Consider the following 19410-nt stretch of genomic DNA (forward strand, 5'->3'; position numbering starts at 1 on the left):
TATTACTTCCGGGTTGAGTGAACGTTGGCGCAAATGGCTGCCGCTGCTCAACCGCAGAAAAAATGTTCTCAGCCTGTGACTGTAAAGTGTCCTTGGGAGTTGGGAAAGGTGCTTAGAAATAAAATGTATTGTTATTATTGATACATTATTTTCTTATGTACAAGTGATGGTTGTTGGTGGTGGTGTTCATGAACCAAGAAGAGAAAGGTAGAAAATGAATATTCAGACTGTGTGTGTGTGTGTGTGTGTGTGTGTGTGTGTGTGTGTGTGTGTGTGTGTGTGTGTGTGTGTGTGTGTGTGTGTGCGTGTGTGTGTGTGTGTGTGTGTGTGTGTGTGTGTGCGTAAGTGTGTGTCAAGAGTAAAAGAACACCCTCAGTGTGGAAGAGCTCATTGTATAGAATAAAGGTTACCTGGAATATCGAAAAGGTGCCCATGCAGAAACGTTAAATTCCTGTATGGATAATCATTTGCATCGCTGTGCACCAGTTGAAGCATGTCTTCATCATTGAGGGGTTGAGATGGAGTGATTATTTTTGTTGCTCCTTCGTAATGGCCCAGTGGAATCCCTCCATGAAAGCAAAACTGGAGCCTCACTTTAGGATTAGCGCTTGAGAGAGATTTACAAGTAGGCAGTCACATGCTGCGCTCTTCATCTGTACAAGCAACAATACATGCACGACCTGAGGTTGCCTTCTTCGGCGAAGTCTAATGAAGAGCCAATGTGATGAGGAGTTAACTTTGCAGAAAGGAGTGCCGACGGGGCTCATGGGACAGGAGAACTGGACGAAAATGTTCACTTCAGGGATGAATGCTTCCCCAAGGACGGTGCCGCCGTCACAAGGGATGAGTGGCAGCCCGCCATTAAGAACGAAGACCTTCCAGTCTGAAGGCTCCCCCAAGATTCCCCCCAACCCTCCAAATTCCCCTGTCATGTCCATCATGAGCTCTCCAAGGCTGTGGCAGAAGGCCTCCATCTCCAGACTGGCAGAAGAGTTTTTCTGGATAGGTGGGAGTATCGTCGCTCAGCCTAAATGGAGGCTGGGCCAATTTGGTAAGTCTCACTATTTTTTTTTTATATTGTGCATATTTGGAATAAAATGATGACATTATTTGATATTATAAGTACATTTCCAGCAAAGGATGACATTTGCGTACATTCAACTAGACCTTTACGTCAATAATGGGCATATGGACTAGGGACAATCCTTTGGGATTAGCTGCAGGCTGTGTCACATGTAGTTTTCAGATTACAAACTGGAGTCACCTGATCTTGGTGTGTGCACGTATAATAAACACACACACAAGTATATGCTCATCAAAAACGATGAAAAAAAACAGTTGAACAAACACATTTTTATCTTTTTTTTAAGTGTGAGGGTAACAAAAAATGCTTGTAATATCTAAAGCATTGCCGGGCGGTGCATGTCACTCCTAGGCCTTCATTAGTGCTATGTCTGAATCACTCTACAGCTGCGACTGTGGTGTGATATTACTATGTGTCCACCAGAGGATGGTGTTGGCCATGAAATAACTTGTGACTTGAAGAAACTTAAGAAATATAATTAAACTGTTTGACTTTTTACGATGAACGTGTGGATTCTTCATAACCTCATAAAATTGCAATATTACTTGATATTTTTGCTAGCTTCGGAGCTGTCCAATCTTAAAGGACAGCCGACACCATTTTTTGTTTCCTAACTCTGTTTTTCAACCTTTTTTGAACCAGGGCATGTTTTTTTACATTGGAATTTTTTTTTTGCGGCACACCACGAATCATCTCGCAAGAGGCAATCAGTGACGTCTTGCCACACGGATGAATATTAAATTACCCTCCCAGTCTTTTCAGCACGGACACAGGACAATGACAATAATTGGCAGAAAATGATTAATAAATGTTTGTAAATTTTTACATTTGAAAAAGGGGCATTGGATAGTTTCTCACGGCACACCTGACGATCTCTCACGACACACTAGCCGCGGCACACTGGTTGAAAATCACTGTCCTAACTGACATCAGGAAAAACGTTTTATAGCATCTAAATTACCCAAAACACGCAGGCTGATATTTTTAGTCAAATGCAAAACACCAATAAAAATGACTTAAAGTGTCCCAAAACTACTTCAAAACGACCCGGAAATGCAGTTTCAGAAGGTCCCGCCCCCTTGTTCGTGATGTCACGCCAGGACGTCTGGCCTTGCTCTAGAATCAAAACAATGGCTTCAGATTCAGAGATGCTTTCTTGTTACTCATGCAGTTACGAATATGATTCAAATAGTTCTGAAGAGGAAAGCATAAATGTTTGCAATCGATTAAATTCAGGATCATTTTGAGGCGTCTGGACTCCAATGTAGCGTCCCAGAAAATGCACAAGATGGCGTCCAAGCTCCGTTAGAAATGGACTGAGTTGTCTGCTGGGAATTTGTGTCAACTAGTATGAAATAGTAGTCTTGGTGCAACACACAATGATTCACCATCACATTATTTATGTGTTTTCCTTCTAATTTAGCCATCAACACGGATCAACACAAAGTTTTCAGACCAAACAAAGTACCCAAAATGCATTGTGTGTCACTTTCTCGGTCAGAGACTTTCCTAATGTAACGACATGGCAGGAACGTCACCAACTCAAAAACAAGACTTCCTGAATGTTCAGCGGAAGTCTAAAAACGTAAAATATGGCCATATGTGGTGGAATCTTTGTAAGATACACTCAGTAGAAGCCATTTGAAGTGATTTTACAAATTATGGACACAACTTGTCCGGAGGCGTCGGTTATCCTTTGATGATGTCCAGCTATTCTTGAAAAGTCCGTCTTGAAAATCATCAATTGGACAAATGCAGAAAATCCAAATGCAGAAAATTACATTGTGATCGAGCCATGATCTCAAAACAGTCCAAAGTTCATCATCCACATACCTTTTTATGCATTTTCACTGTAAAATTGAAATATTTTTTTTCCCGGGGGTTGCTCTCCTATAGTGGAAAGGTGCATGTGCACGATGCAGATGGGGACGCAGATGACCAAAATGAAGGGAAAAAAGAAAGGACTGGTACGTTTCTTCTACTTGGATGAACACCGCTCGTGCATCCGATGGCGTCCCTCCAGGAAACAAGACAAAGCCAAAAGTAAGCTATTGTAATTGGATTCCCCCCTCCTGTAATCATCAGCGTCATATTATTATTATTATTATTATTATTATTATTATTATTATTATTATTATTATTATTATTATTATTATTATTACAGTAAAGTCTCGTTATATCGATATCGGATATATCGATAGTCCCGGTTATATCGATACTATTTCTATGCACGCACGGAGAAAATTACATGCAAACAGGGTCGGATATATCGATAGTCCCGGTTATATCGATATTTTTTCGGACTCCCTTGAATATCGATATAACGAGACTTTACTGTATTATTATTATTATTATTATTACAGTGGGACCTTGGCTTACGAACTTAATTGGTTCCCAGACAGAGTGTGTAAGGCGAAAAGTGTGTATCGCAAAAAATAATTTCCCACAGGAAACCATTAAAATGAAAATAATCCGTTCCCAGGTCCCCATAAAACAATTTTCCTCTTTCTAATTTTATAAGCCTTAAAACGACACAAAATATACCCTATTTTATGTCTAATAAATGTGCTATGGTATTATAATTAAATAAATATACTGTACTATATAATAAAGTCAATTTATTTACCTTTGTGATGGTCGTTGATTGCTTGATGGAATGGAGTGGCCGCTTTCATCAGCATTAAACATTTGATGAGGAACGTAGCCTTCTTTCACCATCTTGAGGAATGATCTCTTGTAGGTGCTTTCTCTGCGATAATTGTATCTAGTTATTCATGAATTGTGTTCTGTTTAGCTGGGTTGATAGCTTTTTGCATCAAGTGTACAGAAGGCTTGTGTGGGATATTTGTGGTGCCTGATTGATGGGATATTTTAACCTTCCAGTCTACACTCTGCTTTTGAACCATCAAAGTTGAAATGGGTCCAATTTTCACTGCTTTCTCTCCATTTTCTCACTATTTCACTTTTGTTTGTTTTCTGTCTTCTCCCTTTCATGTGTGTGTTTCCTCACTCTCTCTGTCTGTCTGCCTGTCTCTTTAATGTTTAACCCCGCCTCCCTCCACTGCTGGGTTCTTGACCAATCACGTGGCTTTAACCGAAAACACCATTTTGTTTTTTGGAGAACGGCCTCACTCTCTCTCTGTCTGTAACCCCATCCCCCACTGCTGCGTTCTTGACCAATCACGTGGCTTAAACCGAAGACTGGGGGTGGGGAATAGAGGACAACAACAATGGCCACCATTTTCTTGTTTGGAGAACGGGCTCGTTCGCGAACGACACATCATTCATTGTGGCAGCTCCGTGTGTATCCCGAAAAATAGTTTGTATGCCGAGGTAAAATTTTCATAAATGTAACGTTCGTTAACCGAAAAGTTCGTAAGCCAAGAGGTTCGTAAACTGAGGTTTCACTGTATTATTATTATTATTATTATTATTATTATTATTATTATTATTATTATATTACAGCTGAGTTGTCAACGATTAATCATCTCATTTCAGTAACAATCGACTCCATCCACGAAGTGCGCGAGGGGAAAAAGTCAGAGGTTTTTAGGAGGTACGCTGACAACCGCTTCGATCCAAATTGCTGCTTCAGCATTTATTATGGCGAGCGTGTCAAGTCTCTAGACCTGGTCAGCTCCAACGGCGACGAGGCCCGCACGTGGATTACCGGACTCAAGTACCTCATGGCAGGCATCAGCGACGAGGACAGTTTGGCCCGGAGGCAGCGCACCCGCGATCAATATCCTTTGATTCTGCCAAAGGAGCCAAAAGGATAAAAATAGAAGTCCGGATTTAAGTCCTGTAAATGTTAAAAATACTGTACTTTGTCCGTCTCCAAACAATTTTGGAGAAATACCAACCTGTTCATCGCCAGCCTTAACTTCAGGTCTCAAATGGCTTCAGCAGACTTTCTCAGAAGCAGACAAGAATGGAGACGGCACCCTGAGCATTGGAGAAGTCCACCAGCTGCTTCACAAACTCAATGTTAATCTACCCAAACAGAAAGTTCGTGAGATGTTCCAGGTCAGACTTATACATGGTGTTTTTTTGGGGCGAAAAACGCCTTACTATCATGGTTGGGTTTTTTTTCGTCAAAAAGACCTTACTATACATGGTCGTTTTTTGGTCAAAACGCCTTACTATACATGGTCATATTTTTTTTGGGGGGGGGCTAAAAACGGCTTACTATACATGGTGTTTTCTTTGGTCAAAAACGCCTTACTATACATTGTGTGTGTTTTTTTTTTTTTGGCTAAAAAAGGCTTATTTTACATGGTCCTTTTTTAGTCAAAAACGCATTACTATACATTGTCGTTTTTTGGGGTCTAAAAACGCCTCACTATACATGGTGGGGTTTTTTGGGTCAAAAACGCCTTGCTATACATTGTCGTTTTTTTGGGCTAAAAAAGCCTTATTTTACATGGTCGTTTTTTGGGGGCTAAAAACGCCTTACTATACATGGTCGTTTTGTGGGCGAAAAAAACGGCTTACTAGACATGGGCGAGATTTTTTCGGTGAAAAATAATTGACTATACATGGTAATTTTTATCAGGTAAGATAAGCCTTACTAGACATGATTGTGGGCAGCCCGGTAGTCGAGTGGTTAGCACATCGGCTTAACAGTGCAGAGGTCGCCGGTTCGCCTCCCGCTCCAGCCTCCCTGTGTGGAGTTTGCATGTTCTTCCCAGCCCCGTGTTGGTTTTCTCCAGGTCCTCCAGTTTCTTCCCGCAATCCATAAACATGCATGGCAGGCAGATTGAACACTCCAAATTGTCCGTCGGTGTGAGTTGTTTGTCTCGTGGTTGTTGTTTTTTCAGCTAAAAAGCCTGCCTTTCCACGGTCGTTTTTTTTTTTTGAGGGGGGGGGGGGGGGTTTCAGCCTAAAAATGCCTTATTATATAGATGGCAAGTTTATTTTTGGCTAAAACGCTTTACTATAGTATATGGTCATTTTTTTTCGGCTAAAAACGCCTTACTATGGTCTTTTTTTACGAGTTGAAAATGCCTTACTATACATGGCCGTTTTTTTGGGCTAAAAACGCCTTGGTGGGTTTTGTTTGGTCAAAAACACCGAACTATACATGGTCGTAGCCAGTGTCTTCTTGTGCCGGTCCCAAGCCCGGATAAATACATAGGGTTGTGTCAGGAAGGGCATTCGACGTAAAAGCTAGGCCAAAATAAACATGCGGATCAAACCTCTGAGGGTGAAGGACACTGATTCGCTGTGGCGACCCCTTGAAGGGAAAAGCCGAAAGGAAAAGGAGAAGATACATGGTCATTTTTTTCAGCTAAAAATGCCTTACTATACACGATCGTTCTTTTCGGCTAAAAACACCTTACTATACACGGTGGTTTTTTGGGGGCTAAAAACGCTTTACTATCATGGTTGTTTTTTTTCGTCAAAAAGACCTTACTATACATGGTCATTTTTTGGTAAAAACGCCTTACTATACATGGTCGTTGTTTTGGGCTAAAAACGCCTTACTATACATGGTCGGTTTTTGGGCTAAAATGCCTTACTATACATCGTCGTTTTTTGGGGCTAAAAACGCCTTACTATACATGGTCGTTTTTTTGGGTTTGCTAAAAACGCCTTACTATACATGGTATTTTTTTTTTGGGGGGGGGCTAAAAACGGCTTACTATACATGGTCGTTTTTTGGGGTAAAAAAGCCTTACTATACATGGTCGTTTTTTGGGGGTAAAAAGCCTTACTATACATGGTATTTTTTTTTTGGGGGGGGGGGGGCTAAAAACGGCTTACTATACATGGTCGTTTTTTGGGGTAAAAAAGCCTTACTATACATGGACATTTTTTTTGGGGGGGGGGGGCTAAAAACGCCTTACTATACATGGTCGTTTTTGTTGGGCTAAAAACGCCTTAGTATACATGGTCGTTTTTTTGGGTTTGCTAAAAACGCCTTACTATACATGGTCGGGTTTTTTTTGGGCTGAAAACTCCTTACTATATATACATGGTCGTTTTTTGGGCTAAAAAGCCTTACTATACATGGTCATTTTTTTGGTCAAAAAGGCGTTACTATACATGGTCGTTTCTTTCAGCTAAAAACGCCTTACTATACATGGTCATTTTTTTGGGCTAAAAAACACCTTGCTATACATGGTCGTTTTTTGGGGCTAAAAACGCCTTACTGTAAATGGTCATTTTTTTGGGCTAAAAACACCTTACTATACATGGTGATTTTTTTTCAGCTAAAAACGCCTTACTATACATGGTAGTTTTATTTTGGTAAAAAATGCCTTACTATATATGGTTGTTTCTTTTGGGCTAAAATGCCTTACTATACATGGTCATTTTTTTAGGGGGGGGGGGCTAAAAACACCTTACTATACATGGTTGATTTTTTGGATTAAAAACGTCTTACTATATATGGTCGTTTTTTTGGGCTAAAAACGCCTTAGTGTACATGGTCGTTTTTTTTTGGGCTGAAAACGCCTGGTCATTTTTTTGGTCGAAAAGGCCTTACTATACATGGTCGTTTCTTTCAGCTAAAAACGCCTTACTATATATACATGGTCATTTTTTTGGGCTAAAAACGCCTTGCTACATACATGGTCGTTTTTTAGGCTAAAAACGCCGTACTCTACATGGTCATTTTTTTTCAGCTAAAAACGCCTTACTGTATATGGTCATTTTTTTGGGCTAAAAACGCCTTGCTATACATGGTCATTTTTTTTGGTCAAAAAAGCCTTGCTATACATGGTCATTTTTTTTCAGCTAAAAACGCCTTGCTATACATGGTCGAGTTTTTTCGGCTCAAAACACCTAAAAACTATACATGGTCGTTTTTTGAGGCTAAAAACGCCTTACTATACATGGTCGTTTTTTGGGGGTAAAAAGCCTTACTATACATGGTATTTTTTTTGGGGGGGGGGGGCTAAAAACGGCTTACTATACATGGTCGTTTTTTGGGGTAAAAAAGCCTTACTATACATGGTCGTTTTTTGGGGGGTAAAAAGCCTTACTATACATGGTATTTTTTTTTTGGGGGGGGGGGGGCTAAAAACGGCTTACTATACATGGTCGTTTTTTGGGGTAAAAAAGCCTTACTATACATGGTCGTTTTTTTTGGGCTAAAACGCCTTACTATACATGGACATTTTTTTTTGGGGGGGGGGGCTAAAAACGCCTTACTATACATGGTCATTTTTTGGGGTAAAAAAGCCTTACTATACATGGTCGTTTTTTGGGGGTAAAAAGCCTTACTATACATGGACATTTTTTTTTGGGGGGGGGGGGGGGGGGCTAAAAACGCCTTACTATACATGGTCGTTTTTGTTGGGCTAAAAACGCCTTAGTATACATGGTCGTTTTTTTGGGTTTGCTAAAAACGCCTTACTATACATGGTCGGGTTTTTTTTTGGGCTGAAAACTCCTTACTATATATACATGGTCGTTTTTTGGGCTAAAAAGCCTTACTATACATGGTCATTTTTTTGGTCAAAAAGGCGTTACTATACATGGTCGTTTCTTTCAGCTAAAAACGCCTTACTATACATGGTCATTTTTTTGGGCTAAAAACACCTTGCTATACATGGTCGTTTTTTGGGGCTAAAAACGCCTTACTGTAAATGGTCATTTTTTTGGGCTAAAAACACCTTACTATACATGGTGATTTTTTTTCAGCTAAAAACGCCTTACTATACATGGTAGTTTTATTTTGGTAAAAAATGCCTTACTATATATGGTTGTTTCTTTTGGGCTAAAATGCCTTACTATACATGGTCATTTTTTTAGGGGGGGGGGGGGCTAAAAACGCCTTACTATACATGGTTGATTTTTTGGATTAAAAACGTCTTACTATATATGGTCGTTTTTTTGGGCTAAAAACGCCTTAGTGTACATGGTCGTTTTTTTTTGGGCTGAAAACGCCTGGTCATTTTTTGGTCGAAAAGGCCTTACTATACATGGTCGTTTTTTGGTCAAAACGCCTTACTATACATGGTCATATTTTTTTTGGGGGGGGGCTAAAAACGGCTTACTATACATGGTGTTTTCTTTGGTCAAAAACGCCTTACTATACATTGTGTGTGTTTTTTTTTTTTGGCTAAAAAAGGCTTATTTTACATGGTCCTTTTTTAGTCAAAAACGCATTACTATACATTGTCGTTTTTTGGGGTCTAAAAACGCCTCACTATACATGGTGGGGTTTTTTTGGGTCAAAAACGCCTTGCTATACATTGTCGTTTTTTTGGGCTAAAAAAGCCTTATTTTACATGGTCGTTTTTTGGGGGCTAAAAACGCCTTACTATACATGGTCGTTTTGTGGGCGAAAAACGGCTTACTAGACATGGGCGAGATTTTTTCGGTGAAAAATAATTGACTATACATGGTAATTTTTATCAGGTAAGATAAGCCTTACTAGACATGATTGTGGGCAGCCCGGTAGTCGAGTGGTTAGCACATCGGCTTAACAGTGCAGAGGTCGCCGGTTCGCCTCCCGCTCCAGCCTCCCTGTGTGGAGTTTGCATGTTCTTCCCAGCCCCGTGTTGGTTTTCTCCAGGTCCTCCAGTTTCTTCCCGCAATCCATAAACATGCATGGCAGGCAGATTGAACACTCCAAATTGTCCGTCGGTGTGAGTTGTTTGTCTCGTGGTTGTTGTTTTTTCAGCTAAAAAGCCTGCCTTTCCACGGTCGTTTTTTTTTTTTTGGGGGGGGGGGGGGGGGGTTTCAGCCTAAAAATGCCTTATTATATAGATGGCAAGTTTATTTTTGGCTAAAACGCTTTACTATAGTATATGGTCATTTTTTTTCGGCTAAAAACGCCTTACTATGGTCTTTTTTTACGAGTTGAAAATGCCTTACTATACATGGCCGTTTTTTTGGGCTAAAAACGCCTTGGTGGGTTTTGTTTGGTCAAAAACACCGAACTATACATGGTCGTAGCCAGTGTCTTCTTGTGCCGGTCCCAAGCCCGGATAAATACATAGGGTTGTGTCAGGAAGGGCATTCGACGTAAAAGCTAGGCCAAAATAAACATGCGGATCAAACCTCTGAGGGTGAAGGACACTGATTCGCTGTGGCGACCCCTTGAAGGGAAAAGCCGAAAGGAAAAGGAGAAGATACATGGTCATTTTTTTCAGCTAAAAATGCCTTACTATACACGATCGTTCTTTTCGGCTAAAAACACCTTACTATACACGGTGGTTTTTTGGGGGCTAAAAACGCTTTACTATCATGGTTGTTTTTTTTCGTCAAAAAGACCTTACTATACATGGTCATTTTTTGGTAAAAACGCCTTACTATACATGGTCGTTGTTTTGGGCTAAAAACGCCTTACTATACATGGTCGGTTTTTGGGCTAAAATGCCTTACTATACATCGTCGTTTTTTGGGGCTAAAAACGCCTTACTATACATGGTCGTTTTTTTGGGTTTGCTAAAAAACGCCTTACTATACATGGTATTTTTTTTTTGGGGGGGGGCTAAAAACGGCTTACTATACATGGTCGTTTTTTGGGGTAAAAAAGCCTTACTATACATGGTCGTTTTTTTGGGGGTAAAAAGCCTTACTATACATGGTATTTTTTTTGGGGGGGGGGGGGGGGCTAAAAACGGCTTACTATACATGGTCGTTTTTTGGGGTAAAAAAGCCTTACTATACATGGACATTTTTTTTGGGGGGGGGGGCTAAAAACGCCTTACTATACATGGTCGTTTTTGTTGGGCTAAAAACGCCTTAGTATACATGGTCGTTTTTTTGGGTTTGCTAAAAACGCCTTACTATACATGGTCGGGTTTTTTTTGGGCTGAAAACTCCTTACTATATATACATGGTCGTTTTTTGGGCTAAAAAGCCTTACTATACATGGTCATTTTTTTGGTCAAAAAGGCGTTACTATACATGGTCGTTTCTTTCAGCTAAAAACGCCTTACTATACATGGTCATTTTTTTGGGCTAAAAACACCTTGCTATACATGGTCGTTTTTTGGGGCTAAAAACGCCTTACTGTAAATGGTCATTTTTTTGGGCTAAAAACACCTTACTATACATGGTGATTTTTTTTCAGCTAAAAACGCCTTACTATACATGGTAGTTTTATTTTGGTAAAAAATGCCTTACTATATATGGTTGTTTCTTTTGGGCTAAAATGCCTTACTATACATGGTCATTTTTTTTGGGGGGGGGGGGCTAAAAACGCCTTACTATACATGGTTGATTTTTTGGATTAAAAACGTCTTACTATATATGGTCGTTTTTTTGGGCTAAAAACGCCTTAGTGTACATGGTCGTTTTTTTTTGGGCTGAAAACGCCTGGTCATTTTTTTGGTCGAAAAGGCCTTACTATACATGGTCGTTTCTTTCAGCTAAAAACGCCTTACTATATATACATGGTCATTTTTTTGGGCTAAAAACGCCTTGCTACATACATGGTCGTTTTTTAGGCTAAAAACGCCGTACTCTACATGGTCATTTTTTTTCAGCTAAAAACGCCTTACTGTATATGGTCATTTTTTTGGGCTAAAAACGCCTTGCTATACATGGTCATTTTTTTTGGTCAAAAAAGCCTTACTATACATGGTCATTTTTTTTCAGCTAAAAACGCCTTGCTATACATGGTCGAGTTTTTTCGGCTCAAAACACCTAAAAACTATACATGGTCGTTTTTTGAGGCTAAAAACGCCTTACTATACATGGTCGTTTTTTGGGGGTAAAAAGCCTTACTATAAATGGTATTTTTTTTGGGGGGGGGGGGCTAAAAACGGCTTACTATACATGGTCGTTTTTTGGGGTAAAAAAGCCTTACTATACATGGTCGTTTTTTGGGGGTAAAAAGCCTTACTATACATGGTATTTTTTTGGGGGGGGGGGGGGGGGCTAAAAACGGCTTACTATACATGGTCGTTTTTTGGGGTAAAAAAGCCTTACTATACATGGTCGGTTTTTTTGGGCTAAAACGCCTTACTATACATGGACATTTTTTTTGGGGGGGGGGGGCTAAAAACGCCTTACTATACATGGTCATTTTTTGGGGTAAAAAAGCCTTACTATACATGGTCGTTTTTTGGGGGTAAAAAGCCTTACTATACATGGACATTTTTTTTTTGGGGGGGGGGGGGGGCTAAAAACGCCTTACTATACATGGTCGTTTTTGTTGGGCTAAAAACGCCTTAGTATACATGGTCGTTTTTTTGGGTTTGCTAAAAACGCCTTACCATACATGGTCGGGTTTTTTTTTGGGGCTGAAAACTCCTTACTATACATGGTCGTTTTTTGGGCTAAAAAGCCTTACTATACATGGTCATTTTTTTGGTCAAAAAGGCGTTACTATACATGGTCGTTTCTTTCAGTTAAAAACGCCTTCCTATACATGGTCATTTTTTTGGGCTAAAAACACCTTGCTATACATGGTCGTTTTTCGGGGCTAAAAACGCCTTACTGTAAATGGTCATTTTTTTGGGCTAAAAACACCTTACTATACATGGTGATTTTTTTTTTCAGCTAAAAACGCCTTACTATACATGGTAGTTTTTTATTTTGGTAAAAAATGCCTTACTATATATGGTCGTTTCTTTTGGGCTAAAACGCCTTACTATACATGGTCATTTTTTTAGGGGGGGGGGGGGCGGCTAAAAACGCCTTACTATACATGGTCGATTTTTTGGATTAAAAACGTCTTACTATATATGGTCGTTTTTTTGGGCTAAAAACGCCTTAGTGTACATGGTCGGTTTTTTTTGGGCTGAAAACGCCTGGTCATTTTTTTGGTCGAAAAGGCCTTACTATACATGGTCGTTTCTTTCAGCTAAAAACGCCTTACTATATATACATGGTCATTTTTTTGGGCTAAAAACGCCTTGCTACATACATGGTCGTTTTTTAGGCTAAAAACGCCGTACTCTACATGGTAATTTTTTTTTCAGCTAAAAACGCCTTACTGTATATGGTCATTTTTTTGGGCTAAAAACGCCTTGCTATACATGGTCATTTTTTTTGGTCAAAAAAGCCTTACTATACATGGTCATTTTTTTTCAGCTAAAAACGCCTTGCTATACATGGTCGAGTTTTTTCGGCTCAAAACACCTAAAAACTATACATGGTAATTTTTATCAGCTAAGAAAAGTCTCACTAGACATGATTGTGGGCAGCCCGGTAGTCAAGTGGTTAGCACACCGACTTAACAGTGCAGAGGTCGCCGGTTCGCCTCTCGCTCCAGCCTCCCTGTGTGGAGTTCGCATGTTCTTCCCAGGCCTGCGTGGGTTCTCTCCAGGTCCTCCAGTTTCCTCCCATATTCAATAAACATGCATGGCAGGTAGATTGAACACTCACAAGTTGTCCATAGGTGTGAGTTGTTTGTCTCATGGTTGTTTTTGTTTTTTACAGCTAAAAAACCTTCCTTTTCATGGTCATTTGGGGGGGCATGGGGGGGGGGCACTATGGTAATTTTTGGGGGGGCTAAAAACGCCTCACTATTGTTTTTTTTGGGTTGAAAATGCCTTATGGTCTTTTTTTCTGCTAAAAACGGCTTGCTACACATAGTTGTTTTTTTCGGCTAAAAATTCCATACTATACATGGTCGTTTTTTTCCCAGCTCAAAATGCCTTACTATACATGATAATTTTTGGGGTTGAAAAATGCCTTACTATACATGGTCGTTTTGTCCTATACTAAAAACGGCTGCTTTTTGTCCTATTGTCTGTCCTATTAACATGTAGCTCCATTTGCAGGAGGCGGATACAGATGAAAACCAAGGCTCTCTGACATTCGAGGAGTTCTGTTCCTTCTACAAGATAATCTCCACAAGGCGAGACCTCTACCTCATCATGATTTCTTACAGCAACCAAAAAGAAGTCATGGACCTACACGATCTCGCTCGCTTTTTGGAGAGCGAGCAGAAGGTACAATGATGTGTCAAAAAGTTAAATATGGTTTTCTATCCCTGCTTGCATACTGCTAGTGTTATTTAGCATCAACGCTGGATATCTTAAAATTCGGAAAGGAATCACAGAAACATAACTTTACTGTTATGATCACTCTCACTGCCGTCATTTTGACATTGTCATAAACAGTCACTTATTGTTAGCAGGATTAGGTGTGGGGTCATGGTTGAGAGTACCCAAAGAAAATCCACGTAATGTTGAAGAGAACATGCAATCTTCACACAGGAAAGAGATTATAACCTCGATATAAGAACTACAAGATACTTTGTGTATGAGCTAATGGCACCAGAGTAAACGGATTGATCAATTGAGGGATGGAGGGCCTAATAATCTCTTTCCGAACACTGAACTGACAAAATCAACAGAGAGGCTGAAGTGGAGAAGATGAAAACTTTCAAATTACACAATTTAACATGTTATGTTTGGTCGACAGGTTCGATGTCTACCCAGAGAGCACCTGATGGAAATTGTGGCTAAATTTGAGCCGTGTCCTGACAACCTTCAACGTCTGGTTCTGGGAATAGACGGTACAACCACATCACACAGACGATGTCCGCTAGCTTCAGATGACATCCATTCATTCAACTGTTCCTTCTGTCCAGGTTTCACCAACTACATGCGAAGTCCCGGAGGTGACATTTTCAATCCAGAGCATAACCAGGTGAACCAGGATATGACGCAGCCGCTGTGCAACTACTTTATCGCCACATCACACAACACCTACCTCACCGGAGATCAGCTGCTGTCTCAATCCAGTGTTGAGATGTACGCTTATGTACTCCAGGCCGGCTGTCGTTGTGTGGAAGGTGAACCTCTTCAATGTGATGGTTTTGTTTCAACAGGAGACATTTGTGTTTAAAGATGGTCTTGCGCTTCCGAGTGATGTGATGAATTTCACTCCGTAAAATTATAAACATTGAGTGTGAGTAGATTTGTCACCTCTGTTCTTTTGCAGTGGACTGCTGGGATGGTCCAGATGGCGAGCCTATTATTCACCATGGTTATACCTTGACATCCAAAATCCTCTTCAAAGATGTCATCGAAACAATCAACAAATACGCCTTTACTAAATCACCGTATGCATTTATTCAGTAGAATTAGCCAATCGAGGTAACAAACCTTGCAGGTATGACTTCTTCTTCCCCTTTGCAGATACCCAGTGATTTTGTCCATAGAGAACCACTGCACTGTGCCTCAACAGAAGAAAATGGCAGAATATCTGAAAGAGGTGCTGCAGGAGAAGTTGGACCTGTCCAGCATCAACATGCAAGAATGCAAAAAGCTGCCCTCCCCAGAAATCCTCAAAGGAAAAATCTTAGTCAAGGTGAGACTGAGACACTACTAACAACCGACAGTGGAGCCTGAAAAATGGAGCATTATCCTTTTCCTAGATGGGATTTGTTCAGACAAGCATATAGTGCATACTGCACCTACCTTTCTACCGAGTTGCGACCATACCTACAGACTACGTACTTACGACCTTACTCCTTATGACCTACTCCTACCTCCCAATTAACCAACCTAAATACTTCCTACATAATGACCTACCCACCTACAGACCTACCTACAGTACCTACACCTAGGTACAGTAGGTTCGGTACAGCATAAACTTATGTTAAGGAGTATGAATCATACCATTGTGATCCAAATGGTAAAACATGGAAGAAATATCCCTTGATCCTGTTCTTCATCCAGATTCAACAAAAGTTATTTGACATGTTTCAGGGAAAGAAGCTCCCAGCAAACCTGGACCCAAATGCAGAGGAAGGAGATGTGTCCGATGAAGATACTGGGGATGAGGAAGAGGATGATGAAGAGGAAGATTCCCAGGCAAATTCATCGACTGATTTAAGCATACGTATTTTCATTAGATGGGCACTGTATTTACTGTGAAAGAACTCTTGTAGGAGGAAAACAGTGGTCTCGCAGCTCGACAGTCCAAGAATAAGAGACGCTTTGGCAGATCCATCATGAGGAGCTTCAAACGCAAGGTTTGCCTCTTGGTTTGTGTGGCTTGGATGCAGAGAAGGGAAATCCAGGTCCAGAAAGTCAAGATTATGCTTTGCCACAGATTTTTTTCTTACTTTGTGGACCTGGGTTTCCCATTTCTGGTTGGAAATTATTGTAACTTTACATTAAGTGTAATTTATGTGATTGTTGCAGAGGAAAAAGAGAATGCGGTTGAGGAGGAAGGTCAGGTCTGATGGAGAGTCAGACTACAGCAGCAGCAGCAGGGACAGGACACAAATTGTTTATCACCCCAAGTAAAGCGCTTTTCTGTTTAATCTTCCAATTGTGACTACTGGTATACTACCCGATTCACAAAAGTCAGAATTGCTCACTCAGATAAAACACATTTTCCAATGAATATCCAAAGGTTTATTTGGTTACTTTATTTCACACTTGATGGCGGGCAGCTGCTGGAAGATGCAAATATCGCGTCCAAGCAATGAAAGTAACATTTCCGAAATACTGCAGGAAGAGGAAGACAATGCGGCTGTCCCGTGCTCTGTCCGACCTTGTCAAGTACACAAAATCCGTGCGAGTGCACGACATAGAAACACAAGGTAAATTTTATTTCATTTAAAAATTTGGGTTGGTGAAATAAATGTTGTAGTGTTTATTTGTTTGTTTGTGTTGTTTTGCTTTTGTTTGGAAGCCTTTACAAACAGTTGGCAGGTGTCATCACTGAATGAAACCGTCATGAACCAGATCGTCCTACTGAAACCTGGACAGCTGGTGCGCTTCAACCAGCGCCAACTCTTGAGGGTCTACCCATCCAACTACCGGGTGGACTCCAGCAACTTCAACCCACAACCCTACTGGAACACAGGATGCCACATGGGTAAATTTATAAAATAAATGTGTCTTGTAGTGTGTGAATACACAAGCATTTTCCCAATTGAATACCTTGTATTCCAGTTGCAATGAACTACCAAACAGATGGTCGCATGCTGGAACTGAACCAAGCCAAATTCTCAAGCAACGCAAACTGCGGATACATTTTAAAGCCAAAAATCCTGCGTAAAGGTATGCAGATATTCTTTCACAGGCATCCCTTTCGGTAAAGGTAATTGTTTTTTTTTGTTTTCAGGTGCCTTTAACCCCAACGTGGAGGATCCCCTTCCGGGACAGAAGAAGATTCAGTTAGTCCTGAAGATCATCAGTGGACAGCAGCTACCCAAACCTAAAGACTCTATGTTTGGAGACAGGGGAGAGGTCAGTATAAAATATCTCTTCAGCCTGTAAAGACACGTTCCATATTTGATTTGTCTGTGGAATTTACAGATCATTGATCCCTTTGTGGAGGTTGAAATCATCGGCCTACCCATTGACTGTTCAAAGCAGCAAACCAGGATGGTGGATGATAACGGTATCAAGAGAGAATATTTCAGTTTTCACCCCCCATTCCATTTTGAAAAGTAGGTAAGCAGATATGAAAGTAGGTGAATGTATGAACCTCGCATTTTCCTGTTCCTCAGGTTTCAACCCAATGTGGGAGGAGACTCTTGTCTTTCACATTCTAATGCCACAGATTGCTCTGGTGCGCTTTCAAGTCTGGGATCATGATCCCATTGGGAGAGATTTTATTGGCCAGAGGACCATAGCCTTTAACAGCATGCTGCCAGGTGAGAGCCAAAGACTGGTTCTGAATAAGTAGTCACTATCAGTAAATAGTAATCAACCATCTGAAATAAGTGATTCTTCTTCTGCAAACTTGTAGGTTATCGTCATGTGTACTTGGAAGGCATGGCGGAGTCTTCCATCTTTGTTCATATTGCTATCATTGACGGCAAGGTAAGTTCTTTGCGAAAATTGCCACATTTAACTTGTAATTGATCAAACATTTTTGATCATAGGTAAAACCAGCAAATGCTGTGCAACTGGCCAGAAAGCAAATCCAAAAAGCAACGCAGAAGCATATGAAGGGACCACATAAGCAACCATCCGTCGACTCGTCTGTGCAGTCCTCGGAGGACTGGCCCCCATTATACCTCCGCAAGGATGCCGACTCCTTTTCCCAAGACAGCAAGAACGGAGACATGGCCACTCTGGTTCAAGGACCCGCCATCAGGGCTGCCATACACAAAGGGATCATGAGTGAACCCGTGAGACGCGCCCACCGAGTCAAAATTCATGATCCTAGGAGAGGGATCTTCAGTAAGATGTCCTCCACGGATTCAAACCCTGTGCCGGCAGTGAGGCTTCAAGACAGCTTTGACCTGGACAGTCCTTCGCGTCCAAACAGTCCTACTGAGGACAGACATGATCCTGTTCCAGATAACTCCAATCAGCCACAGTCTTTGTCTGAAGCTGCTGAGTTACAAACATTTCACACATTTGGACCAGAGGAACGTAAACCTCATGTGGTGGTCCAAGCAGAAGCACAAACTGCCCCGGGACCACCGAATGTTCCATTACATGCAGCCCCTCACTCATTAGCACAACATTCTTTATGTTACGAAGCCAAATTTGTACCTCTAGTCGCTCCACCATCCCCGGCTCGGGTCAGAAGGACCTTGGAGCCCCCGACTATCCCCAGACCCTCCACCCCGATACGAACAAAAGTCCGGTCATGCAGCTGCGATCGAAATCCCAACACCTCCCTTGTTACACCCATGGTCAACCGCAAGCCTGCTTCCCACTGGCAGACCAGGCGAGTACAGAGTATGTTCAAGGACACCGGCCGACAGGTCAGGACCGTACCCAACGGTCTGTGCTTATCCGACAGCGCGTCCAGCAGTGGGGACAGCTCAGAGAGCCTGGATTTTAAAGATACCCCGGTTCTGGTGGATTCGGAGCAGTGCGTCGGGACACTACAGAGAGAGATGAAGGTGCTTTTTGATGAAAAGCTGAGAGCGATCCGATGTCAATCGCCACTTTTGTTTGATGGTCCGGATTTGTGAAAATATCTTTTAGCGTTTGTTGCTACAGATCAAACTACCAATATACAGTAATAACTTTATTCACAGTTTTGTATGTTGTGTGACCAGTCCTGCTCCACCTGTTATGGTGAATCTTACATATTTGTGTTTAAACATTCAGAAATATCTGATTTTTGTTGTTTATTTGAGAATATATCATCTATTATGTTTATGAAGAAAATTTCATATTTGCTCCTAGAGGGTTCAGGGTAATAAAACAGACTGAAAAAAACACTTTTTTTTAAATGGGTGTGGCGTAGTTGAGGACCTCTGAAACTGGAGTCAGATTAACTAAATTTGTGTGAGAGCATCTGTATGTGTGAATTGTGGTCAACAGCAGCTCCTTGTCAATACCTTTTTTATGTGTTTATGTGTGAGTGTCTAATTCAACGTGTGAATGTGCATTGACTGCTTTGGAACTCCTTGTCCACGTGTGAAGGCATTATATTATTTATGTTCAATACTCCATTTTTTTCTCCACAACATATCTTACGTT

At 41.0% G+C, this 19410-nt stretch overlaps 1 protein-coding gene across 1 annotated transcript; it reads left to right on the forward strand.

The window, feature by feature from the left end:
• Positions 1–627: 627 nt before the first annotated feature.
• plch2b (phospholipase C, eta 2b) lies at positions 628–19386 on the forward strand. Its single transcript, XM_089011184.1, has 20 exons — positions 628–1051; positions 2981–3127; positions 4583–4819; positions 4974–5110; positions 13777–13947; positions 14423–14516; positions 14592–14795; positions 14945–15065; positions 15142–15313; positions 15715–15819; positions 15897–15980; positions 16153–16253; positions 16468–16556; positions 16649–16834; positions 16912–17019; positions 17084–17208; positions 17278–17362; positions 17472–17618; positions 17714–17787; positions 17850–19386. Exons 1-20 carry the CDS (start codon positions 709–711, stop codon positions 18894–18896), a joined length of 3777 nt encoding a protein of 1258 aa, XP_088867310.1. The 5' UTR covers positions 628–708; the 3' UTR covers positions 18897–19386.
• The last annotated feature ends 24 nt before the right edge of the window (positions 19387–19410 follow it).

Source organism: Hippocampus bargibanti, linkage group LG12 (assembly GCF_051943395.1).
Source record: "Hippocampus bargibanti isolate YZ-2025 linkage group LG12, ASM5194339v1, whole genome shotgun sequence".
In the NCBI taxonomy this organism is placed as follows: domain Eukaryota; kingdom Metazoa; phylum Chordata; class Actinopteri; order Syngnathiformes; family Syngnathidae; genus Hippocampus; species Hippocampus bargibanti.